Source organism: Aspergillus costaricaensis (assembly GCF_003184835.1).
Source record: "Aspergillus costaricaensis CBS 115574 unplaced genomic scaffold BO79scaffold_11, whole genome shotgun sequence".
Lineage (NCBI taxonomy): Eukaryota > Fungi > Ascomycota > Eurotiomycetes > Eurotiales > Aspergillaceae > Aspergillus > Aspergillus costaricensis.
Genome location: NW_020291811.1, coordinates 188,210 through 214,342, shown reverse-complemented (window position 1 = coordinate 214,342; position 26,133 = coordinate 188,210). Strand labels below are relative to the sequence as shown.

The 26,133-nt window shown below is 40.0% G+C and overlaps 8 protein-coding genes across 8 annotated transcripts; 3 read left to right on the top strand and 5 right to left on the bottom strand.

Annotated features, from left to right (window-relative positions):
* Positions 1-250: 250 nt before the first annotated feature.
* Positions 251-2,454, bottom strand: BO79DRAFT_144671 (uncharacterized protein; the record flags this gene model as incomplete). Its single annotated transcript, XM_025678390.1, has 5 exons — positions 251-1,194; positions 1,244-1,377; positions 1,433-1,589; positions 1,639-2,014; positions 2,074-2,454. The coding sequence occupies 5 exons, from the start codon at positions 2,452-2,454 to the stop codon at positions 251-253; spliced, it is 1,992 nt and encodes a 663-aa protein (XP_025540965.1).
* A 2,280-nt stretch (positions 2,455-4,734) lies between these two features.
* BO79DRAFT_262685 (uncharacterized protein) lies at positions 4,735-5,557 on the bottom strand. Its single transcript, XM_025686608.1, has 2 exons — positions 5,482-5,557; positions 4,735-5,420 (listed from the first exon to the last, which is right to left on the bottom strand). Exons 1-2 carry the CDS (start codon positions 5,524-5,526, stop codon positions 4,827-4,829), a joined length of 639 nt encoding a protein of 212 aa, XP_025540964.1. The 5' UTR covers positions 5,527-5,557; the 3' UTR covers positions 4,735-4,826.
* A 1,419-nt stretch (positions 5,558-6,976) lies between these two features.
* On the top strand, positions 6,977-7,902 carry BO79DRAFT_143987 (uncharacterized protein; the record flags this gene model as incomplete). The annotated part of the gene is made up of 5 exons (XM_025678361.1): positions 6,977-7,218; positions 7,299-7,342; positions 7,400-7,481; positions 7,531-7,674; positions 7,740-7,902. 5 exons carry the CDS (start codon positions 6,977-6,979, stop codon positions 7,900-7,902), a joined length of 675 nt encoding a protein of 224 aa, XP_025540963.1.
* A 2,135-nt stretch (positions 7,903-10,037) lies between these two features.
* On the bottom strand, positions 10,038-13,178 carry BO79DRAFT_236816 (ATPase; the record flags this gene model as incomplete). Its single annotated transcript, XM_025684624.1, has 6 exons — positions 10,038-10,318; positions 10,384-10,656; positions 10,714-10,908; positions 11,026-11,257; positions 11,299-11,607; positions 11,658-13,178. The coding sequence occupies 6 exons, from the start codon at positions 13,176-13,178 to the stop codon at positions 10,104-10,106; spliced, it is 2,745 nt and encodes a 914-aa protein (XP_025540962.1). The 3' UTR covers positions 10,038-10,103.
* A 548-nt stretch (positions 13,179-13,726) lies between these two features.
* On the top strand, positions 13,727-15,850 carry BO79DRAFT_144078 (uncharacterized protein; the record flags this gene model as incomplete). Its single annotated transcript, XM_025678366.1, has 5 exons — positions 13,727-13,869; positions 13,942-14,266; positions 14,330-14,861; positions 14,915-15,022; positions 15,078-15,850. The coding sequence occupies 5 exons, from the start codon at positions 13,727-13,729 to the stop codon at positions 15,848-15,850; spliced, it is 1,881 nt and encodes a 626-aa protein (XP_025540961.1).
* A 573-nt stretch (positions 15,851-16,423) lies between these two features.
* BO79DRAFT_216298 (uncharacterized protein) lies at positions 16,424-16,934 on the bottom strand (the record flags this gene model as incomplete). The annotated part of the gene is made up of 4 exons (XM_025683310.1): positions 16,424-16,429; positions 16,480-16,563; positions 16,615-16,893; positions 16,923-16,934. The coding sequence occupies 4 exons, from the start codon at positions 16,932-16,934 to the stop codon at positions 16,424-16,426; spliced, it is 381 nt and encodes a 126-aa protein (XP_025540960.1).
* Positions 16,935-18,142: 1,208 nt separating this feature from the next.
* On the top strand, positions 18,143-19,258 carry BO79DRAFT_227071 (oxidase ustYa family protein; the record flags this gene model as incomplete). Its single annotated transcript, XM_025683849.1, has 5 exons — positions 18,143-18,419; positions 18,476-18,586; positions 18,638-18,774; positions 18,838-18,931; positions 19,002-19,258. 5 exons carry the CDS (start codon positions 18,143-18,145, stop codon positions 19,256-19,258), a joined length of 876 nt encoding a protein of 291 aa, XP_025540959.1.
* A 296-nt stretch (positions 19,259-19,554) lies between these two features.
* On the bottom strand, positions 19,555-20,394 carry BO79DRAFT_227070 (uncharacterized protein; the record flags this gene model as incomplete). Its single annotated transcript, XM_025683848.1, has 3 exons — positions 19,555-19,901; positions 19,969-20,308; positions 20,350-20,394. 3 exons carry the CDS (start codon positions 20,392-20,394, stop codon positions 19,555-19,557), a joined length of 732 nt encoding a protein of 243 aa, XP_025540958.1.
* Positions 20,395-26,133: the final 5,739 nt, after the last annotated feature.

The window sequence follows — 26,133 nt, the reverse complement described above, 5'->3', positions numbered from 1 at the left end:
AAGATCAGAAAAATAGATCCCTGCTATTTCTTATAGATTTGACTTTACAATCGAGAACCCATGCATACGTAATGTGCTGTTGTAACTTCAATTAATACCAGGTAGTCCTACCACACATGCTACCTTGTAGACAGCTTCTAAGAGCCACATAGCGAAGGTCTTTGGGGTCGTGGTCATGAATTAAATAAGAGATCACCAAAGCCTCAACTATTTTAAAAGCTATATATTCCATAACATCATAGGCAAGCCCCTACGACGGCTGAACCGCAATAGGGAAGTCGGCAATATGCAGCTTTGCCGCGCCGTAAGGGACCAAGCGGATCTTACTCGGCGACCCAGTGACATTTGGATACTTAGGGGGCACCGCAGCGGTCCCCGAGTCCTCCTCCCAGGGGACCAGCCATGCATCGGCGAACAAGGCAACGGGGGTGGCATTTTTCGCCCAGATGGGATTTTGTAGTTGTCCATCACGATCGTAGACCTGCTGAACAGTGACCGAGGTCGGGTCGATAGCATACCGCCAAGCAGAGGTTGGGTCGAGCACATAGTCATGTGTCTGCGCCACGATCTGGTCTGCTGGCAGTGGCTCCAAGGCGGAGTAGTTGAGGGGGCTGTGGTAGGTGGAGTTGTAGTCTATGTCTAGCGCATATAATAATGGGCCGTAGTAGATGGCTGCGGTGCCGTTGGCTGGTGACTTTGCGACCTGGATGCCCATTTCTAGCTGCACAGCTATCTGGGTAGTTCCTTTGGTGAGGTTGAAGGTTTGCAGGTTATTGGAGGCCGAGGAGAGGGGTTTGGACGATCCACCCGCCAGTGAGTACTGGGAGCTCGTCTTGTTCACCCAGTCAGGGATACGGACGGAGAATGATAGGTCGGTGGTGGCTGTGATTGCATATTCCAGTCGGCCGGAGAAGGGGTAGTTGGTTGTGCATGCTATGGTCACGTTGCCTGCAGCAAGGGTCGTGCTCAATGTTTCGGGCCCCAGTAGTGCGTGAATCACATGGCTGTCTCCCTCAAGGACATAAGAAGCGGCCACATACTTGGGATAACCCTGGCCATGGTTTACGGTGCAGCAAGGAAAGTTGGGCTCGAGGCCATAGCTGTTGGCGTAGGAGTTCACGTTGGCGAAAGGGACGGCACTCAAGTTGCGGGACCAAGGCTGATTGACCTGCTGGACATATTGATGTGACCACCCTGAGAAAGTATTAGCTGGGGTATTTGTACTAGGTGCTCATAGACTTACAATTCGGTGATAGCGCTGCAGGCAGGGAGTTGAATGCGACGCGCTCGGCTCGGTCTGCGTATGCGTTCGTGCCGTAGAACCGATACAGATAGGCCATAGAAAACATCATCTCAACTGAGATGCAAGTTTCCGAGCTGTTTCATGTCAGTACCAAATAGCAAATTCAAAGAGAGGCGAAGACACGCATACCCTCGCTCGGGACTGAGTCCGCCCAGATGCTCATCGGCCGTGATGCTCCCAGCAAGTGTCGACTGGTAGGTGGTGAGCAAGTTTACCGCTAAGGCGGTCTGGTCCAGCAGGGAAGGATTTCCATTCATTCGGTAGAGCACCGTCGGATACCGTAAGCCTGTCTCGGTCAGCACTGCCTTCCACTGCCCTAGGGCTCAATTTCATACCTTCCGCTAAATTGACACCATGGGTGAATGAGCTGGTCGTGATATACGGCGTTCCCAAGGTGGGGAAAATGCCCTCCACGAAGAAGGTTGTCCAGTCCTTCCCACCCGCGACACCACCGGCAAACATAAGCTCTATAGTCTCCCAGATTACTTCTGAGTTATTTCGTGGATAGTTCTCATACAACCACTGCAACGACATGGGCAACTCATGCGTCCGGGCTAGTCCAAAGCCGTAGGGATCAAACTCGTCTCCAAGCGTCGTGTTCTCGATGAGGCCGGTGAAATTGTCCTTGAGCATGGAACGAGCCAGGATGGTAAACTTATGCATCGCTGTTACAATCCGGTCCGTCTCGGATGGATCTGCCTGTGCGTATTGCTGGACCGCTGGGTCAGAGCCGAGCACCACATGTACACATACCAGACATATGCACTCACCACTAAGCCAAAGAAGAGCAGACTACGTGCCCAGATTCCTCGAGTTTGGTGAGTTTTCTCGGGCCCCAGCCATCCATCTTCAGCTTGATTGTCAAGCACGTAATCGAGAAAATGCTTCGCCTGAGCTTTCAGGCGCGCGTCGTCGATGGTCCAGGCGAGGGGGACAACGTAATTAAACCAGTAGGGCGCTGCCTCGTCTAGCGTGCTGTACTCCCAATCACCCCCGGCCCATGTTGATCCAGCCACAAAGCGGTAGAAGTCGTTGAGATGGCCGGCCAGTCCATTTGCTTCGAGCTCCAGCTGATCATGCAGCCAGCCCGTGGCGGTAATTGTACCGAGGGGAAATGTGTTATACTTGAATGGCTCAAGTGATTTATCCATACCTAATTTTGGTTGTTATATGTTAAGTAAGGATGTATATGCAACGTTTTTCCTAGGATGGTTCAGGTTGACTCACTTTCAGTAGAAATGCTGGCCGTGGCTGTGGAGCTCAGATGCAGAGCTAAGGGCAACAATTGCGACCACTTCATATCTATCATTACCTGCTGAAAGCCTACAACGCCCAGCTTTGGAGAAGGTCGGGCGAAAGATAAAGAAAAGAAGCTCGGCTCCTTCTCCGGCATTTAGCCCGCCCTTGCTTAGTTAGGTGGAGTATTCCCCGCATGATGGACGGCCGGGATTCCTGTTTGAGTTGGTGGTTTTTAAGAGGTATGCGGTGAGTCTCGGGTGAACTTATGTGTTTTCTGAAGGTGGACGGCCGGTGTCCTTTCAGAGATGGCTTAGATTAAGGAGGAGGAACAGGTGCCCTATATACACAGACCCGCCAAAGGAAAAGCCCACTATGCCGCCTCACAAGCCTGCGTAATCAACTAACATACCGATTTACTAGGGCTTCCTGGGCAAACAGTATCATAACTGTCGGTATCGCCGGGATTTTCGTAGATGAAACACTGGAACATCTCCGGGATTTCACCCGAGGGTCGAAAGAACTGGATAATCATGGATCTCACAGATCATAAATTTATTTTGGGCCAAATGCTCCTGGTAGGCGATGAGATGCACTTAGATCCCACTCAGGATAACGATCTCCTCAGGTTGTCCCTTCCTTTGCAGTGCTTATATACTGACCCCTGTCCTCATGCCAGACAGCTAGTAATTTAGGCTGTGGTTGGCACGGGAGTGAGCAGATCGACTTGGTTCAACTGAGCTTGGTCATGCAAGGGTTCATAATATGAGAAGGTACGCTAGAGGAGAGACCCCTGAGAGCAAGAATATCTGACAATGTCACTGTTACCACTAGAATCTCTAGATTGGATACAGGTACTCTGAATCAATCGCTGCTTGGATTTACGGGAAGACTGATCCGGTTCTCATAGTTGGGTCCGAAGTGCACATGATTGTTGCCCTTGAAAACGCTTTCTGGCCTGTTCGATTGTTATTCAGTTTACGTGTTACATTTATTCCATGGAACGTGTTGTCGTTAGCTTACCTGTCACTTGGACCATTGTGCTGGAATAAAACCGCTACCAGCCAGTTCAGAAGCGCCGATATCTGAAACGAGGCGCTCACCCTTCTGCAACACGACATTCGTAGGCCACAGTTCCACATCCACAGTGTACACCTCATTAGGGATAACTGGAAGAACGTCGGTGGAGTAATAATCACGATAAGGCAACCAAGGGCGATGGCGCGGGTGCTGAGGATTGACTTTTCGTAGACTTACTTTCAGGAAGCCCTTTGTCACCGAAGCTCACTCCCCGGTATTTCCCGTGTAAGACACTTCGCCGCCAGACGATGAAATGTGGCGGAGAAAGTAGAATAGATCCATGTCTGTAGGCGTGGTTGACTGCCAGCCATGGCGACTCACGGAGAGATTGAGCCGAACTACGATGTGGCCTGTGATTTCTTGCTCCGAATCAAACGGACCTGAAGTAGAAGAAACAAAGGCCTAACACTTTGAAAGATACAGAAAGCACGCAGAGCATCTACGACGAGCTGGTCAGGGCCATGTCCCTATGGTCGTCGGTTGTCCTCTTCATCAAGCTGACAGGACTAAACCTAGCAAGCCGTCTGGTCGAGATACAAACACTGGACAGTCGCATTCATTCTAGAGGGAGAAAAGCCGAGTGCCGAATAACCGGAGATTATGGATCACGGTTCCATGTCGGGATTTTCTGACATGTTGTAGTGCATTAGGCGATACTGCCCTCCGTTCTGCTGCTCTGGTCCTTTGTCATGGTACCAATTGGGAGGGCCGCCATCCACTACGCACCCAGTTTGCTATGGCGAGTCTCTGGAAATAGTCCCTTCGGGGATAGATATCGGAGAGGTAAACCGAAGTCTTTTTGACACATAACCCATAGTTGTGTTATAGCATGTGAGTACATGATAGTGCATATAAATATGATCTCTATCAATATACCCCGTGAATTGAATAACCTAGCGAAGCTAATATAATCACTGATCACTTAGTTGTGCTCATACCGCCTACTGAATATAGCTTACTATGCTTCACCGGTCACTGTGCGTCATCTAGGCGACATTGTCCACAGTGTGAATGAACTATGTCCTGTTCTCGTCCATCATCCCATTATTGTTCTGTAACGGAAGTGATTGCGTCGAAGAATATACGTAGGAATGTAAATCAATCCAGCTTGAATTCTCGCATGACAAAGTCCTAACCATGCTGCAGTTCTTCCCCCTTAGCTCCTTCAGCCATGAAGTTCTATGGCCAACAATAGTGGCACTCAATATCACGCTTCAGGCGACGCCTCCCGTTGTCCTCCCACCTTCCCCAAAGGATCACGGATATCCCCGCAAATAATCTTCCAGCAAGTCTCATAATCAACAATCCCTTGGGAGTTCCGATGTTCAGGGCGACACAACAGCTCCAGAATCTCAAAGTCGCAGTGTTCGACGGCAATGAAAAAACTATATGAGTGTTTGAACGGGACCCTCCACTTCCACCAGATATACCCGTCCTCACAAAGCTTCCCTTCTCCGAAGACTTCCTTATCAGGCTCATGTTCATGTAGGTCATCCCACACTGATTTTTTCATCCCATAGTGTAGCACGATCGTTGAGTCCACGGCCGACTGGTCGTCTAGGACTGCCATCCAGTTCTCCACAGTCATCCCTTGTTCAGATGGTGGTCTTTCCGAGAAGAAGCGACGGAAGTACTGACGGAGCTCGTCGTCATTTTTGCCTAGGAATCCTGTTTTGAAGTCTTGAATGGGCGCTTCCGTTCCCCATTCGTCCACCTCTTTCTGCTCAGGATAACGGACAAGCGTAAGAAACGGACAGGCATTGTCAGCCGTTTGACTCTCATCGAAGAGCTGATTGAAGATCTATTCCAGGAGGTTAGCTAAGCTTACTCAGACGTGTAGAGGAGAATGTCATCTCTCGTACACTTGCTGGCATGTTTGCTGTGAACAGAGTCATGATATCGGACATTGTGAGTGGATTAACAGCCAGTGGTTTTGTCAATCTTGGAACGGATCAGCGCGGAGCTCCTGTTCAGTGGCATTAGGTTTAGACACGGAGTAGACAGCTGGGATAGACGTTCTTAAATACTCCTATCACCGCTGGATGGCCAGGTTGGGTAAGGCGCGTATATGGTGAATATGCGGTGATAGGCGACACGTAACACTCACCGCTTTGAACCCTTCGGCTACATGCCTGTCAGATGCTGCAATTCAGGGGCGAACCGCTGTCATGTAAATTAGTTGTTCAGTCATGAGTAACGTAGTCAGCCAATGTAAGCTAGATGTGCAGAAACTTTGAAGAGAGCCTTATGTGTGTGTGTCACGTAAGCCAACGCGTCAAAAAGGGGGAGATCAGCTGGGGATCCAAGCCGCGACGGGCTCAGAAATTGCTTTGTTTGACAGCTGGAAATACATGTCGGTCAGGTTCAGAAGAAAGCTCCGGTCTAGCACTGTTATAATTATTACGGACTTGCCGCAACTAGAAGCCTAAACCGGGCGTATGCGGTTTTGTCTCCTTTGAGCATCTAACAGACGCCTAGGCAGACATTGGTCTGTCTACCTTGTTTGCTATGGTGCTAAGCAGGCAAAGATCACGGGTATTAGCCTCTCTTGCAACATGCTGTGCGACCGAATTTCAATTACAAGTTCCTTGCAAAAGCATGCTACTTCAGTAATATCCCAATGAAAAGCTTCTATGGCACTCTGGGGGATGTTAGCCCCCAGTTTAGTAATACTTGCCCTTGGTGACAGATGTAGCTTTGGGTTCTCGCAAATGCGGTTTTCTGATCCTTGAGGTTTACTACTCGTGAAACCAACACTTTCCCAGGTTTTGCCAACGACTCAGTCCTTTTCTAGCAGAATGGATGCCAATATAGCCATCTGGCAATCACGGGTTGTTAGGATACTCAGACTGAGATCCCTGACAATGACTGCCTTCTACCTACCCATTCTTTCATCCGCCTACTTTTCTCCGATGCTACTATTTTGAAGTTATTCTCTAAGCACATCTTTTCAATGATGGGTCACATCTGGCAATCTCTTGGTCAGCCTATTCCCCTTCAGTTGTCACCAATTTCTTAATGACAGTGATACCATGTTTCATGAAGGCTCTTGTGCCTTTTTACGTCCCTGATACCCCATGTTGGATTTTAAATTTGCTTATCCTTTTCAGTATACTATGCTGCTCTCCGTTCACAATTGCAAGGGAAAGTCAGCAATTTCAGCCCCAGTGTGGTGCCACAGACATGTCCTTGAATCTATTTGTGATGTAAGACCTGGAGAGATCAGAAGCCAAATACAAAAGCGAGCTCTCTCCTAGCTCTCTGGAGCATCTCAATGTCCAAGGGACGTATCGGTGCTTTAAATCAAATGTTTACTCAAGGATTAGCTCATTTTATACACCTTCTATCTCTTTCAACATGCGGGTCTTCAATCTCCTTGCATCTTTCTTCTGCATAGGGAGCATACACTTTGCCCATGCAGCCCCAATTTTAGCCCCTGATGCTGCTTCTGCGACCAACTTAGATAGGCGTGCCCCTCCTGTTGCTGGTTCAAGTAAAGCCTACCCCATTGCGGGAACCATGGAGGTTAAGGAAGAAAACGCTTTACCTTTTGATGGTGACTGCTATGCTATCTTATGTCTGGGAAAGGAACCAGTCTTGTGAGCCTCTGGCACTAACCCTCGGAACCAATACAGCAGTGAACATTTATCTGATAGACACATTCTCTTCAACCACCCAGCCAGCGCGACGGAACAGAGAGTGATCAAAATCGAAAGGATGCGGGTGTAAAGAAGAAGTTTCCAGGAAGCGATGGCACTGGCCCATTCCGAAACCCAACAGCGGCCAACGTCAAGATCCCTGGCAGTCTATATGTATCTCCAGAGGAATTTCCTTACACATCAACTACTCAGGGTGGTTATCAGTAAGCTCCCTGATGATGATGACTACTTCGCGTACTAACCACCATATAGGGCTCTCCTTTTCCCAGTAACTGAAAAGTCCCAGCATTCTCAGGGCGGATCAATCAACAGCTTCTACAGAAAATACCAAATCCAACCGGCACATAAAGGCCAAAATAGCTGGTATCAAATTACCGGGTGGACTGGGACCCTCGGGTAAGATGTGACCTTATGTCTCTATGCCCTTCTTCTGACAAATGCTTGTTCTGAGTATCGATCAGTCCCTACTGCAAGGCTCTCCGGAATAACAACGCAAAGCCTAACAAGGATGATGCCATTTGTAAACCGGGTTCCAATGGCAAGGGCAAGTGGGGATTTGATGTCGGCGAATATGCTTATACTTACGATGGTCACAGCTATCGAAAGGCTAAGGGGAGCAAATAAAGAATGTAACGGAGATTGGTCTGATGTGGATGTATTCTGTTCTATGAATTTGTATTATTACCTTTGTATGAGAAATAATCCTCGTCTACTCGGATAGAGAACTTTAGATTGTTGACTCTACTCAGGTCGTGAAGATGGCTTTCGCGTACCGATTTGAAGAGATAACAAAATATAGGTCATTGTCTATCAATCAGTTAGGCGTATCGATACTAACTTACTTCTATCCCACATTTTCTTGCTTGAAAACCATTATTAGGGCTCGGGATACCAGATGACAACTTCCCAAAGTACGAGAATTCGATACCTACATGCCAAACCTCTTTCTTGCAGAGTAAGTGTTGTTTATTATTTATCTACCGTATGTATTGCCCCGTCACAAGCCGAAATACTGTCGATCATAACAATTCCATCCAGCCCACATCCCTGAGCGACAACGGCCCAAAGCGCTTTCTTCAGTCTACCAAATCATTGTCGGGCCATGTTCGTACGTGTTAAAGACCCCTCAACCTTAGGCCCTATCCCTTATGATGGGGGCGTTGTATTGGTTAGCAAAAGCTCGATCACTCCTTTGGACCCTGGTGGGCTCGCTGCTGCTATCGTCGCAACAAGAACCTTCATGCCCAAGAAGTTTGTCACGAGATATTGCTATCTAGCACCTTTCACCTCACAGATGCTCTCCTACCTTCCAAAAGCATGCACCCAAATGGCTAAGCATCTATCCTCAATGACTCCGCAAACGGCACTACAATTGCCAAGATCCCCGATTTGGATACGGAATTGACCTCTCTTTCAGCAATGTTGGGTTGACAATTGTTTGTGAGCTGGTGTTGATATCTGTCAGGATAGAGTTTGAGGCAACGTGTCCACAGCAATCACTGCTATCCTTAAATGTCTCCACTCAATGAGTTGCTAGTATTCCCAGCTGAGAAGAGTAAATTAGGGCAGTTCAAGGAAAGCCCTTGGTCAGGCGAGTCAGTAATGTATTGATAGAGTCCCGTCGCAAGCTGCGCTTTCTACAGCTGACATTAAGAAAACTTACGTCATACTTGTTTTCCTTTGCTGAAAGTTATGAATACATCAGGGACTACGTCGGAGTCTTCGGTTATACCTGAGAATAAGGTCTGTTTTATGGTGTTGAAGGAGCATGTGGCGGCTCGGGCGCTTCTTTTACCACTGTTCTATAACGTGTTTTTCAGTGACCTTTACTTCTCTAATACAGCATACATTTCCATCATTTGACTTACCATAAGCATCCTCTCGATTATATGGGAAAAAAAATGAAAAATAAAAACCCGCCTTCATTATTATAGAGACCATTTCATTTTACCTCATTTCGTTCTTGTAAGGCGGACAACCGGCTCTGAAGAGTCGCTGATACTAACCGTAGACATTAGAGCACTTTAATTTTGAGCATACAAGGAGGAAAAAGTGTTCGAGATCTGGGGATTGGGGAGGGGAATTCGGCCGCACGAGGAAAATAAACACTCATATAGAGTTTCAAGAACACTGACCACTATTTCCCAAATGTGATTCTCGAGTGTTACTTAGTGATACGCACTCCATTATCGCTGGTAGTTGAAAATGGTTCTCTTGATACTGGAGCATATTAGCGAGATAGGAAGTAATATCGCAGGTAATGCAGTGCCATAGTATGGCAGATTAACAATAGTTTATGATGATGGCTTCTTACCTCGGGGGGTCGCTACCCCAAATCTATTAGTGATACTGGGAGTATATTCGAAGACCTGAAACAAGCTAAAAGCACAACACGAGATGAAATAAACGTTAAAACGTTGACCTCATTTATTGGATAGAGCGTATATGGCTATCAGTATAAGATAATCATTCATTACGGTAGACAACCAGGTTGGAAGACAATCTAATCTGATATGATCTAATTCTATAATTACGTTCACGCGTCACCAGCGCGTCGAATGATTGGGCTGTCAGGTAAAGTGGATTTTCGCGATTGTTTCGACTTCTCGGAGAATAGGGGGAGCTGATTGGGTACCCTATTGTAGACTAATAAGTTGCAGAATGATGACCTAAGTATTGGTGAATGATATGGTAAGGGGTGAGTCATGGGAAGGGAGGTAATGAGTGAATGACCTAGTTGGTATGAGTCTATGTGGCATGTTTGTATTGTTTTGGCTTCGTACGAGACTCCAGGTTCCCTTTATGGGCAGACGATTTCGACAGCATCAAGCCCGGCGAATATTACCGGCTCTAGCCTTAGCATGAAACGCGCGATCCTCTTCATCAATACCATGCACAGTGGTCAAGTACTGCTTGAAGTCCCTCGTCATGTTGCACACTTGCTCAAAGTCTCGCTGATCCAATGTCGGGCCGTCGTCTTTGGACTTGTCTTGCTTTTGAGAGAAACGGTACTCGGCGAGGGCAACGGCTGTTTGAAACGCTAGAAAGAAAAACTATGTCAGTTTCTTTATTTGTACGAAGAGCCGGGATGGGTAAAGACCATACCATTACGAATTTCCCGTCCATTCCATTGCATTTTGCTAATCACTTCATCCTCCAAGACATAGGACTTTGCACGTCGAGTCACAACAAAGTCATGGCGCTCGTCGGTCAACTTGTCGAAGAATTGTTCCCATATCGTTCTCCGGTTTTCTTCACTCAGATTGTCATACCGAATGACGACGTGGATTCGAGAGATGAAGGCATCGTCGAAGTGGCCGACTCGGTTAGTCGTCAGGAATAGGATTCCTCGATAGTATTCGATGCATCGGAGAAACACTTTTGTGGAGTCAAGTATGAGTTGGAGTTATCTGGGTATTACTGTATCAATCTTACCGGATACCAGACTATTGCGCTTAAGATCTGTGATCTGTCGCCTCTCGAGATAGACATCCGCCTCATCGATGAGCATGACTGCGCCCCATTGTTCGGCTAGCCTGAACCATTTGGACAATTGTCTCTCCATTACTACTTCGTCCGTACCGATGTCTCCAACGGTCAGCGATAGTAGTGCCCGTCCGGTGTATTCGGCTATACATTCTGGGTTGGGTCAGTGATGATAGCGACGTGCTGTCATTTGATCGTGTGTACGACTTACCAGCAGTCTGTGGCAGTCAGTAGGGTTCAGGTTATATCTGGAGAGGATACAACTTACAAAGGTTTTCCCCACGCCCGGACTGCCATGAAGGAGGAATATCTGCCCTTCGCCTTTGTTCTCAATGAAATCGGCTCCCCAAGATCTATTGTGTTCGTCGCTTCTAGAATCTGTGTATTTCTGCACAAGCGCGCGGATCATCTCTTTCCTCGCTTCCGGCATAACCAAGCTATCAATAGCCCTTTTGTTCACTTTCGGCTCCCTACAGTACGAGACGTTCAATTCCTCTGCGCCCGTTAGCGAGTCATTGAGAAAGCAGATTCGACATGGTAGCACCCACCCCATGTCCTGGATTTCAACACAAGTCCATAAAGTACCCGGCTGCAGAGTAAGTAACGATGACGAGCACCTTCGGGGGACTCGGGAAGCTCAAGATCGATATCCACTCTTGGGTCCAAAAGATCATAAGCGGCCCACCGGAAGCCAGGCAACGGGTGAGGTTTCCAGCCACGACACTCTTCGCAGAGGCATTTAGCTAGTCCGTCACCCATGTCCTCGACTTCACAAATGTCTGGGGCTGTGTATTCGTGCTGTGCAAAAAAAGAAGCCGAGTCGACATAGACGCGACCTCGGTACTGTCACGAGATGTCAGTATAGCTCATACGGGTAATAAACGCATGCTTACCTGTCGCTTAGATGGACCCAGGAACTCGCCCGAGTAGAACACCTGCTTTCCCTGGAGAAGCTCATACCATTTCCGCCCAAGATCCTCCAAGTGCCTCCGAGTCTTTCCATTGTCCTGTCTATCGATGAAGTGGCACGGAAATATCTTGAGCGAGGTGACTTGTCGCTCGCCATCGAAGTGTGCGATAGTCACGGTTTTGGAACGCCTCCCGACATATGTTCCATTAAAGTCAAGATTCCACAGCTGGACAATATAGGGATGAGTAAACTTGCGACCAGTGGATGAAAGCAACGTCTTATCAACTTGCAGATATTGGACCACGTAGGCTGACAGTTGACCCCCAGACTCCATATACACAGTTTCTCCGGGCTTGAAGAGTAACCACAGCATTCGGAATGTGCAACGGTTCTGAGTGTGTCGGGCTAGTTCATCAGGGAGACGATCTTTATAGAACGAGTCTTTTACATAATCAAGCAGCAGGCCTAGCTGATCAAATGTCTCCTTCTCGCACAAAGGAATGGCAGGATCATGGTCTGCGGCATCTGGCTGTGGGGAGCCAACATCATCTTCTCGATATGTCGCTCGGTAAGCTTCAAGCTCTTTAAGATGATGACCGACTAAGCAAAATGGCTCATTGAGTTGGAGATACTCCCCACCCAGTCTTTCAGCCGGGTAGTAAGTTACCGCACGGGCCAGAGCATTGAGAAGAGTTTTGGAGAAGATGGTCATACGAGTCGAACGGACCCCAACCTCGATGGTCGGGTTCGTTATGATGCCATCGTGTAGAAGGCCTTCGACTTCATGTGAGTATCTGTGCGGGTCCGGGGGCACAGACGTCTCCAAAACCGTAGTGACATTGAAGATAACGCGCTGCTTGACCTCGACGCTTTTTTGAATGACTGAGCTGTTAAAAGGACCTGACCACGGCACTGTGGTGATAATGTTGCTCCCGGCGTCTAGATATTCCAGGCAATAGGTCACAATGGAAGAAGGATCAGTGGTGGAGTCCTCGTGGACCTCAGGCGCTGGAGCCAATTGTTCTGCATCGCTCTTCATAGGCAAATGTGGTCCTGGTTGGTTGTCATCCTGTTCTTTGCTGTCTTCTTGTGGATTATTGAACTCTCGCTGAACCCATGTGGGCTGCGTCCACATGACCGTCAAATTCTGGCCGCACTTGGGGCATTCGCCAAATCCAAAATCTAGCAGGGTCGCATGGGATCGCCCATTCTCCGGACAATATAAGGTTGCCCATGACACCTGATTATCCTCATACTGGTCCTTGGCTTGGTCACTGGAAACACCTCCCTCTCCACCAGTTTCGGTCACTTTTTCCTTTGCAGCATCCTCCTCTAAATCGGAACTCGGGGAGTGGTCTGCTCCTGTAGGTATATGTGTCTCGACATTTGACGAGGCAGGGTCTGATTCTGCACTCACACTTATGCTTATGTTGTTAGGGGGAGTTGAAACCAAAGTAGTGCCCAAGGTGATGGCACTCATGTCTCCTGCGTCGCCGTGGCTCATGGTTATGTTTGCCAAATCCTGAAACAAGGCGCTAGATTCAAGTTCTAATAATTGATCCTGGAAAAGTCAACTCTGGGGCCTTCAGGACGCGATGTCGGTCCGTCTTTATACCACTAAGCGTATAAAATTTGGCTTAAGATTACTGCATGGCTTATCTTCTGATTCCACCATTTTGTGGAGGCTGAGAGGCTTAGCACTCCACTTAGCGCTCCATTCTCAGGCTCAGCGCTTATAGACCCCGTGTCCGGCGGCCATACCACTCACGCCAATACGAAGCTTCCCTGTTTTTTTTGGCCTTGGCGACTGGTCTGCTGGCTCTCAAACGGCCACGGAAGAGGCTGAGTGGGGGCGTAAAGACATGGGATATTTCTCAGTGCCCAATACCCAAGCCCTCTCCGCCCCACTAGACGACTTCATCACTATTCCGTCTCCAATATATAACACGCCACATACAACTAAATTTCGACAACACTTGGATATATTGGCTCCAGGTAGACGAGTAAGCAATGCAACAACCACCGATATCCTTTCTGATTAGGCGATATAGTATGAAGGCAGAGCAGGAGACGCCCAACAATCCGCTCACCCAGGCCCTGAGTACCACGATAAAACAGCGGGACGAGATCGAGAAACAGTCTCGGGTGCAGGCGGAACAATGGAGCAAATGGCTCAAATTCGGTGATACCACAGAGTAAGGCCCATCATGCAACCAGGCATGCCTTTTCAAGTAGTAGCATTATGCCGAGACTGACTAATTCACCAGTGACGCAGATTTGAGGCGGCTAGAAGATGGTCGAAAGAGCATTGTAGAGATTTGGCAGCGATTTCGGGAGCATCATCATGAAGATTCTAGAGTGGGCTCTGATCAACTAGTCCCGGAGATACCAAATATTGCCACGTTGAGAAATATCGTCCAGGACGCCCAGATGGACTGGCAGGCTAAGAGAAGTAAAGGACTGGGAAAGGTCAAAAGTTATGTTGTCGACTTTCTGGAGATGATGGACGACCATTCTTTTCTGTTCAAGTTCATCCCGACCGGAGACAAGTACATCAGTCTGATCACGGGTGTTATCTCGTCAGTCGTCAAGGTATGCGATCACATCCGGAGAGCACGAGTTGGCTATGAGCTCAAAACATCTGCGCGTACTTAGATATGTGCCAATTATAAGCGAATTGCTGAGGGGTTCTTTTCCGCCTTGGTCGATCTTAGCAGTGATTTGAGGCTCGTCCAAAAAAAGACGGATATCTGGGACAGCGCAGACATGAGGACGCTCGTCGTGGACTACTACGTGATGGTCTTTGAGTTCCTCTGCAACGCAATGTCATGGTTTAGTCGACCGCGCCATCGATATCGGACGATCATTGATAGGAATTCTTATGACCATGAAGTCAAGGACTTGGTTGATCGCATGAAATCGGCGGTTGCACGGATCCGTGACGAGGCGGCACATCTAGCAGAAAAGCAGGTCCTGGGTATCAGCAGCAAGCTGGGCCAAGTGCTTGATATTGTCAGCCCACGGCCAATCGATGTCTCTGGAAAATTCTTATACCTTCACGTTGTGGGAAGTGAGAGTCGAGATGACGACCGGGATGCGACGCAGGCAAAGTTTCATCACTTGGGTCAGCTCGTGGGAGCATGCTCACTTGAAACGCTTCAAGAGGTTGAGAGGAATACCAAACACGGTAGGACAATTGCCTAAGCCGCCTCGAGAATTGTGATCTAATCTGTGAGCCAGATTCACAGTCGCTAAAGATACACGAGAAGCAGGGGAGCCTGACAGATGTTACGCCGACAAATGTTCAAGCTACTGAAGTCGAGACATTGAAGACTGAGTCGGACTCTGGTAAATATTGCTGCGTTTATCTGTTTTATTCTACCTTCCTAACAAGCCATCCAAGACGCAGATGAGACGTGCACGCGCTACGACATTCAGAAAGCCACGACAGCCCTGATGAAGTACACTGACGATGGGAGAGAAGAGCTTTCCAATACACTCCGAGGAATTCCATCTTCTCTACTTCCACAGGAAGTATTGAGTGAGATCCAGGACTGGATCAGGAGCCCACGGTCGAAAATGATCTGGCTCGAGGGGGTCCCGTCATTTAATCATAGGTCCAATCTCTCCCTGGCAGCCATGCAGCTGTGCACTTTGAGCACAAGGGCACAAATTCCCTGTATCTCATTCTTCTGTAAGCCAAGGTACAATTGCGACACGGATGTCTCGAGCCAAGAAGTCCCTGTCATCGCGCTTTTGTACTCCATAATCGCACAACTTGCGCGTCTGCTCCCCGCAGACTTCCACGGTACCCCAGAGCTCCTGGCGCATTTTGAAATTCTTGATGGAACGATGGGATCTACCTCCACTGCATTGAGGATTATCGAGGGCCTCCTGGTGCATGCACCGCCATCAATTATCTGGGTCATTGATGGACTTCATATGGCAGAAAGCTGCGGTACTATTGAAATTCTGGACGATTTTGTGGCCATACTGCGTGAGCAGGAGAGGTTGCGGCTTTCCAAGGTATGCTTTACGACTGATGGAAACAGCCATACCCTGTTGCCGGCCATTATGGTGGATGAGCGAATAGATGTTTCTCGCATGGCTTTAGCAGGACCTGGGAGGCAATTGCATGGAGGGGGAGACATCTTCGCCGAGATGAACAGTTGGTAATGTGTGTGATTATTTTTTCCTGTCTTGGGAAGCCGGTCCAGTACTGATATATTAAGTCATTAAACAGGGGAGTATCATTATTCTTCAATTGAATACTTCCAGATTTATCATTTTTATCATCTGTATCATCTTCCTTTGCACAAAATCAACCCTGTCACTTTCTAGTAGTGTTCATCTAGTTTACCATCATTCCAGAACTTGATCCTGGATTTACCCTATCCAATATGAGATAAATGGCACTTGCGTATTCGAAAAATACCTTACTAAAGATGCACACTACAATGGAACATTGAGGAGACTTTTTACAGGCACCTCCTCGCTATGAATCAAAATGTTATGACTTGTGTCCTTGGAAGCACTAAGGCTCAAGAATAAATGACAAGAAAAGGCAAAGCCTTGTCGGAAGTCGCACGGATACAGTACCTTGCATGTTGAATGCTGCGCCAGGCAACAGGATACATCCGTCGAAAGCGTAAATGGTGAAAGAGTCCGGCTTTGATAAATGAACCGCACAGTGAAGCGTACATCAAGTACAGCTTCCTGCAGACTTTGTCACCCGCCAATGCACTATAGCTACGCCTATACAGTTTCATTAGCATGTTCACTGCCCCAGAGGCTAGGGGCCTTACCTTCCAATAGCCACCACCACGACCATATCCATCGCTGCCGCCGCCACCGCCACGACCGTAGCCGTCGAGCCATTCTCGCTTAGCCTGGTATAATGTCAGTATCCTTTTCTCTTTCACAATCCAGGAGTCACTCACTCTGCCGTAGCCATCGCCTCCACCATATCCATCGCCGCCGCCGCCGCCGCCACGACCGTAGCCGTCAAGCCATTCCCGCTTGTCGTTCTCCTCCGGAATAGACGCTCCGGGTGCCGCGATGGCAAGCCCGATAAGTGCACTCAGCCAGATAAACGAACGCATTTTGTTCAACTTTTTCTTATTGGTGGTGGTAGTGCGCTTGATGATTGTTATTGTGCTTGTGAGGCTTGTTGTTGTTCTTGAGATATCCAGATTGCACCCCGAATTCCAGGTCTGGGCCTACATTGTATATGGTAGTCTGGTCTCACATCGTGGACCATTTCTATGAGGCATTTACGCCCCTCACCATTTGAAATATGCTTTTTCTTTTGAATCGTCTGAGAACAATGCTTGTCTCCATCATGTCCATGCGTAGACTTGATTTACTGTCATGTGTCAACGCACTGACCGTTTCACCAAAAATGATATATTGCATCTATACAATCAGATAAATGGACAGATATGTTCCGATATCATGTGTATTGTGAGGCAGCTGGTGGAGCTCCGTGCAATATTGATCTCAGGAAGGAAATTGAGCGGATGCCGGATGCTGACGGATTGCGCTAGTTAACTAGTTAACTATTATGCATTGTGCCATATCTGACTAAGATTGGGTGCCTTTTATGCTTTTTCTGGGGTGAGGTACTACATGTTTCCTCTGTATCGGAAAAGCACACTCTGAACGACAATGAGAATAGAGTAGTTGTTACCATATGGAAACTTGGCCTCGGCCTCTGCTGTACTACGTCTGTAAAGTCTTTTTACAAATTGCAAGGCCCATCGGTGAAGGCAACAGACATTGTAGGCTCCTATATTGCTTTTTCCTGTTATTTCCAAGACATGCGGGTGAAGAGACAGTTATGGTAAGTTTGTATATTACTTTTTCATGCGGTTCCTAACACCTGCCGGTGAAGGAAACAGTTCTTATAATCCCCGATATTGCTTTGTCCTGGCTGCAGATACAGTGTGTGACAGCTCAATGATCAGCACGAACAAGTGCCACGAAACAGTGATTAGACGTAGTAGTAAGCTTGAATCTCAAATTGAGTACAGGTAAGCCAGAAGGGCAACTGATGATCAATCTCTAGAAATTGTAGAAGAGGTAGCCTCGCGGACTAAGTTCGAAACCGAATAGGATACGATGCTAGTATCAACATCTATTATGTGCGCCGTAGCGCTCGTGAACCCTCCTTCCACGATTAGCCTTGTGATCTGCGACTATAAATCGATATTATGTGTTCATGTCGCTTACACTTCAGAGAATCGGGAAAAGATTATCGATATGACGCCACGCATGTTTCTGGTGACCTAATGAAAACTTACAAATACCACTTTATCCAATCAAGACATAACCCCTCGCTATTTGAGATAACAGGAGGGTTTATATGACCGAAAACATAACCCGAGTCAAAGAGTATTGCGAGCCACTCGAGCCATTCTTCCTCAGAGGCATTCCGAGGCCGTTCTGTAAACAATAAGAAATTCAGAAATGAAGGATGCCGCATATTGTCCAGTTGACGATGGCAGTGACTGCCGCGGGAGCAGCAGTCTTGACAAAGACGAAGCCAGACGAGTGCTTCTTAGCAAGGCGTTTGAGGACCATGGGGTCCCTTCCAGTCCACCTATGAGCCGAAAGCACTTGCTATTCGGATTTTTCTGTGTCGTCCTACTGATGTTGAACACTGTGATGCTTGTTTTCAACCTCTGGACAACCACGTCCCATTCCCGCAAAGAAGGCTTTATTCAGAAGCCTACAGATTACTGGTGTAGGTACATCCTTTGCTTTGACTTCTCTACGCAGAATTTGACAGGTCTTGTACAGTGCCAGGCTTTGAAAGTGGAATCGTTTACGAGAAACGACAATTCTATAGCGCTCATTCGGATTACGCGGGTGTGGGACCGGAGGTAGATGCCAAATGGCATGACTTGACAAGTTAGAATCCAGACAATCTTTCATTGTCAATCTTCTAACAGCCATTGGTAGGAGGTGCAATGGGCATCAGTCGCCAGCAGCTGACAGCATTGAACAATCATCCCGATGTTGCAGTACAGATCGAAAACGCTGGCCCTGACCAAGAGTATATGGCGACCTTTGACGTCCTTCACCAATTACACTGTGTTGTGAGTATTGTGACTATGTGCGTGTTGAGATATATAGCTGATCATGTCGCTTTTTGTTGTTAGGATCTCCTGCGGAAAGGTATCCACATGGATTACTACAAAGACAAAGATGAGCATTTCGTGAATCAAACAGATGTGCGTATCTTCTTTCACTTAGGTGGGTCTTACAATCAATCTCTTTCGTTTTCGAGCTGCGGAGTACAGCACACAGCTAACAGCTTTCCCAGACCACTGCGTTGATATCCTTCGTCAGACCTTAATGTGCAACGATGACCTCTCCTTGGTGACCTACAACTGGGTGCAAGGCCTGGACATCCCGTACCCAAACTTCAATACATACCATACCTGCAAGAATTGGGACACGTTCTTTGCGTTGAACCAGAAGCTCGATGTTAGTGCCAGGTGGGAAGGCGGTAAGGTCGTTGAGGAATACCCGATACCCAGAAAGCCGGAACATGTCGATGGCATGTGGCCACCTCCATGAAGGTCTTCCCGGATTGCGCTCTATTTGACCACCGGTTCAATCTCAAGATTTGTGCCTATTTTGGAAAATTCTCTACCATTTCTTATTATTATCTGTTGCTTGTATATAGTGAAGTGAGCCTATTTATGCGTCATCACTTGTCATAACAATGCCATATTCTTACACTGAGGAGCAGTTAATGAGACGGAGCATAGTCCATAGTTTCAAGGCACTGTATCCAGCTCTACAAAAGGAACCCAAAATACATACATCCCATAGGTTACTATCAAGTAGACTCCCAAGACGGAAATCTATTCCTACTCCAAAGCCAACCCCGTAGCAATATCCTTCTTCAACCCCTCGATAGCAACTCCCAGAAGCTTCCTCTCATTCTCAGAAACCTCACCAAAGGACAGCGCCTTCGAAGCCCCTGTCTTTCCAATCTCAATCTTAACAGCAAAATAATTCACCCCAAGCTTAGCCGCAATCTCCTCACCACCAGGAACACCAGGAAGATAGACATAGGCTTCCTCGGTAACTGTTTCTCCACCCATGGCTGCCAAAATAGCCTTGACGAAGCGGAATCCCGCATACGCCATGCATGTAGTAGCACTTCCCGCTCCCTGCTTACTCTTCACGATCTCGTCACCGCCGAATTGCACCCCTTCAATTCCATTACATTAGCATCTGCCTCCCGAAGGTAATGAATACTTGTATAGTGGGAAACATACGGTTAATAACAGCCGCCAAAGTTTCCTCATCAAGAGTGACTGGCGGTTGGGCCTGACTGTAAAGCGGCAATATGGTAGCTCCGCTGTGGCCGCCGATGACAGGGACTTTGTAGGCTTTGGGGTCGGTGTTTGTGGCATGTGCGGCGAAAGTAGATGCCCGTACGACGTCTAGAGTAGTGACGCCAAAGAGGCGAGTCGGGTCGAAGACACCTGCTCTTTTGAGAGTCTCGGCGGCGACGGGGACAGTGGAGTTGACGGGGTTGGTGACGACGCAGCAGAATGCCTTGGGGCATGTTGCTGCGACTTCGGTGAAGATTGAGCGGATGATGTGAGCATTTGTCTAATTTTACTTAGTTAGATAATGGTTATTCTGGCGAGAACATCCCAAAGAGCATATGATATTTTGGTTCTGTTGGGTAGTTGCATAGTAGGCCGCTGGTGGAAGTTGCTGGGAGTTATGGCCAGTTATATAATAGTTCCCAATGGTTACTAACTAAAATAAATTATAAGTATTCTGTTATACTATATATAATAATTATATTAGTATTTATATACTACTTTAAAACTATATTCAAGAAAACAACAAAAGATCAACTGTTTGAAGCTTATTTTATAATTATTTATTACTATTAAAAGCCCATTATTTTTCTATCTTTAATTTATTTATAAAAAATTATATTATTATTTTTTTTTTATACTGACTGAATTTTTTACAGGTTATTTATTATTATTTTACTACTAATTTACTGTTATTTTATTTTCTTTTTATATATATTATATTTTTCTTTTTTTTTATTCTTTTACTTTTTCTTTTTTTTATATTACTTTTTTATTTTTTTTCTTTCTTTTTTCTTTTCTTATTTATTTTATTTTATTTTTTTTTATTTTTTTTATTTCTGTTTTTTCTCTCTGTATTAAAGTAAAATAGCTAAAATAATAATAAATTAAACTAGAAATAAATTAAAAGATTTTTATAGATGATGTAAGAAGACAGTATTAATATAAAAAAAATAAATAATAAAAATAATATAAAATTTTTTTTAATAAATAATAATATAGTAGAGATAATTATAACAGAAATAATTATAATATAGAAACTAGTTAAAAAAAATAAAAAAAAATTATAGAAATTATTAAAATTTAATTTTAAAGATAACTAGAGAGACTAGTTATTATTTAATTTAATTAAACTTTATTAACTTAAACTTTGAAATTATATAATAAAAAATTTAATTAATAATTAAAAATAAAAAGCTAGACTTGTCCGGATTTAAGAACTTATAATTAAAAAAAAAATATAAAATATTATTAAATATAGTTATCAGTACATTAATAAAACAGAATAAAATCTTAATAAATATTTTATTTATTTTTTATATAATATAAGATTAGAAAATATATAAAAATTAAAAAAAATATTTTATTAGAAAAATCTTTCCGAGAATATTATAAATATAATAATATAGACTTTAAAGAATATTTTAATATAAATATATAATTTATTATAAATTAATAAATTAAATAGCAGTAAAGCTATTTTCAGAATAATTTTATTAAATAAAAATTTAAAAATATTTTATAAAAAGCTTTTATAGCTGACTCCAGTAATTAAAATAATAAAATTATAATTTATTAAAATATATAAAACTAGAGTATAGTAAGTAATTAAAATAAAAATTAATTCTAAAACTAAGAATAAATTAAATATAAAAAAAATTCTATCAGATAAAGAATTTTTATTATTATTATTTACTACTAATAATAAGTCTTCAGGTTTATTAAAGATATAATAATTATAAATTCTAGTTTAGAAATATAAATTATTAAATAATTAATAAAAACTAATTCTTAAATACTAGTTAAAAATATTTAATTTTAAAGATTTATTTTAAATTTATACCTGCATAAAAACTATTTTATAATTATTAAAGTCTTAAACTATAGTTTAAATAAAGAAGATAATTATAATTATTAAAAGTATTAAGAATAATAAAAATACTAAAATTATTAAAAATATTAAAATTAATAAAAATAATAAAATTATATCAAGAAAACCCAAGCACATGAAGAAAGAGATAAATATTTTAAAAATACTTAATAATTATATATTTAAATTAAGTATATACTAAGCTGTAAAAAATTTATAATAATCTTTTAATAGTAATATAGATTTAAATAATCTGCTTATATAACTGATATTAAAAAATTATAAAAAAATCTTAATATATAAGAAGTAATTAAATATCTAAGAATATTAATTTAATAATTATAAAAAGACCTACAGGAACCTGTATATTAAAAATCTAATAAATTTTTATATAAAAAAAATATTATATAATTAAAAACTAAAATTTTAGTAATTTATATATATTAATTATATTACTAAGATTATATAATTTAGTTTACTGTATAGAATAATCATTACAGATATTATTAATATTAAAAAAATCTGAAAGATTATTATATTTCTTTTATATATAAATATTTTTTTAAAAATATATAGAAGGCTTTTGCAGCTGATATAATATAATAATTAAATAAATTTAAATATAAATTTACTGCAGCTGAGAAAAACAAATCAGATCTTTTAAAAAATTATTTTATAATTATTATTATTTTATTCTATTTTATTAAGCAGTGGATGGATAAGATTATATTAATAATTAAAAAATTTTAAATATTATTTTATTATGGTAATATACACTGCCAGGCTAGAAATTATATTAAAAATAAATTAATAAAAAAGTATAAGATCTTTAAAGATAAGTTAATAAATATATATATTATTATAATAATTTTTTATTAAATATAAAAGACCCGCCACAGCCCCTAAACAGTAAAAATTTAATATATTAATAAGAAAAAGTTATATAATTTAATTAATTTTTATATATTTATAGATTTCCCAGACAATCTAGGGGGATACTTTAAAGTTATTATATTTAATAAAATTTATTTATTATATAATAGAAAATTAGATATTTTATTTATTTATATTTAGTTATATATCAGATTCTATATTCTATTAATAGCTATATTCTTTTATAATAATATATATAATTTTTTAGAATATATAAGACTCTTCTTATTTTTAAATTTTAATATAAAAATAATATTTATTAGTAATTATATACAATAAATTATAAATACTGCTTTAGAAATATAGAATAATTAATTATTTTATAATTAAAAATTTATAATAAAATATATTTTTAATAAAAAAGTATAAGATATTAATATTATTTTATATTAGTTAAAAAAATTATTTTAATATTTTATAATCTAGTATACACAGGGCTCTGTATTACTAATTAAATTAAATAATAAAATTAAAATAGATATTTTTTCTATATTTAAAAAAATATTATATCTGAATTTTAAGCTAGAAAAGTTTATAATATATTAAATTTATAAAATTATAAATTACAGAAATATTTTTATTATTAATTAGAAAAAGCTAAATTATATCTATTAATATATAAATTATTTTTATAAACTGATTCTGGGCTTATCATAATTAGATTTTATTAATATTAAAAATAATTTATTTATTTTTATTATTATAAAATTATTTAGTACTGTCAGGCAGCACAAGTAAATAATTTATATATATTTAAATCTAAAAATAAAGATTATAATAAAAAAGAATTTTATAAAAGATTTCTATATATAAATAAGAAAGTATTATTTTACTAATATCTTATTTAATAATAATAATAATAATATACTATAACTTAATATAGAAGATCTAAAATAGTTTTTATAAAGTATTTTTAAAATATATATTATATTATTAATTATTTATAACCAGGTATTTCTCAAGAAGAAGAAATCTTTTATTTAAATTTATTTTTTTAAAAAAAAATATATATTTTTATTATATTTACTAAGACTGGCTTGGATCATGTAGTTATTTATATTAAATTAATAATTAAAAAAAAATCTATTATTATTAAATTATTTATTAAAAATTTTAATAAATATATGATATTAATCATGAACTATTTAATAAATTTAATTAATTTAAATTTATAAAATCTCTATTATAATCTATATTTATTTTTTTTAATTATTTTAAAAGTTATAAAGAACCAGACTATAAATTAAATATTATATATAAATTAAATTTATATAGTTTTTATATATAAGTATTATATGTCTAAAATCTTTAATATTTATTTAATAAAGAAAAGCATATAGAAAGCCTTATTAAATCTTATTATAATAATATATATTAAACTAGCCCTCACGCTGAATGATTTAAAAAAAAAATTTTTAATTAAAGAATAAATTATATAAAATAAAGAACTGGTAGTATTAAATAAAAATAAAAAATTTTAGAAAAATAATATTATAAATATTAAATTAATAATAGAATAAATAATATATAAGATTATATATAATTTTATAAAAGATGACTGAAGTCTTTATAATTTCTAATTATTAATTATCTTAATTCTACTGATAATAATATAAAGTATTTAATAAAAGACTTTTATAAAATATATTATAAGTATGAAAGTAATTATAGATTATTAATTATTTTAATATTATATTATATATTTTTAATTAAAATATATTAATATAAAATATATATTATAAATATTATCTTGTTTAAACTTACCCTCCAGGTAAAATTAAATATAATTCTTATAAAATAAAAATAAAATTCCAGTTCTTAAAAACAATAATCTTTTAGTAATTAGAAAATTTATATATAGAATAACAGAGAATTTTAATAATAATAGTATAATTAATATTATAGATATAGATAAATAGAATAATCTAGCCAATATTTATATAGATAATAATATTTTAAAATTTATTAAAAATATTATATATACTGGTCTAGAAACAATCAGTATTAGTATAAAATAATATTTTATTAATACAGATAATATGGAAGAAATATATATAAATATAAAAATAAAAATTTTTCTTACTAGTAATCTTCACAAGATATTTAAATAAATATATTAGTAAATAAAAGCTGAATATAATAAAATCAGTAAATTAATATATTTATTAATATAAATATAAATAACTTTAAGAATCTTAAAGAACAGCTGTTTATACTTATTAAAAATAAAATAAATATAAAAAAAAAATTATTAATATTAATTTTCTTATATTCCAGATTAAAAATACAGATATTAAGATTAAAAATATTATAATTAAACCAGGACTTAGAATACAGCTTTAATTTAAAAATTATATTAACTATCTTTATTCTTATATTATATTATATTTAATAAAAGATTTTTTTTTTATATAATTATATCTATTTTATTTTTATAATAATAATAATATTTATTCTGATTATTAGAAATACAGCAGTTATTCTTTCTATAAGAAATAAAATTATAATTATACTGTAAAAAGCTTCCACAAATAACTTATAAATAATTATAAAATAAATAAATTAAGAAATATAAAAAGTTAATAAATATTAAAAATAATATAATTAGCTAGAGAATAGATTAATAATAATATAAAAATTTATTAAGAAAATATATAAAACAGTACAGAAAAATCACAGATATATATTTATAATAAAAGATATATTTTATATATAAATATATCTATATACCAGGCATCCCAATAGTATCTATTTATTAATATATTATTAATAATAAAAAAATAATATTTAAATTATAGATATTTTCTTATTTTCTTTTATTTATTTTTATTATATAAAAATACTTAATAGCTAGTTTTTATATTATAATATTATTATACTAGTATTTATTCTGTATTTCTACTAATATTTAATAGATAAAAATAATAGATATTATCTAGAATAAATTTTAAAAATATTATTTTAAAATATATTAATTAATATTAATTTAATACTAGTTTTATTTTTAATAGACTTGCTTCTTTCCTTAACTAAAATTTATATAAGAAATATTATTAATATCAGATATAATAAAATAAATAATATTTCTTAAATATTAAGTATTTATATACTGCTAATAATAATAATTTCTAAAAAAAATATTATAATTAAAAATATATTTTAAGTAAATATTAAAGACAGCTAGAATAAAGAATAATATAATTTAATTTTTTTAAAGCTAGATTTCTTTATATAAGATTATAAAGAAAAAAATAAATAAACCAGATTTTTTATTTTTTTAAAATTAAAATTTAACTAGTTTATTC

Excerpts from the sequence above, each read along its gene's own strand:
- BO79DRAFT_262685 (XM_025686608.1), bottom strand. The coding sequence starts at position 5,526 with ATGTCCGATATCATGACTCTGTTCACAGCAAACATGCCAGCAAGT. Across the intron at positions 5,421-5,481 it reads CAGCAAACATGCCAGCAAGT|ATCTTCAATCAGCTCTTCGA; the intron begins GTACGAGAGATG and ends CTCCTGGAATAG.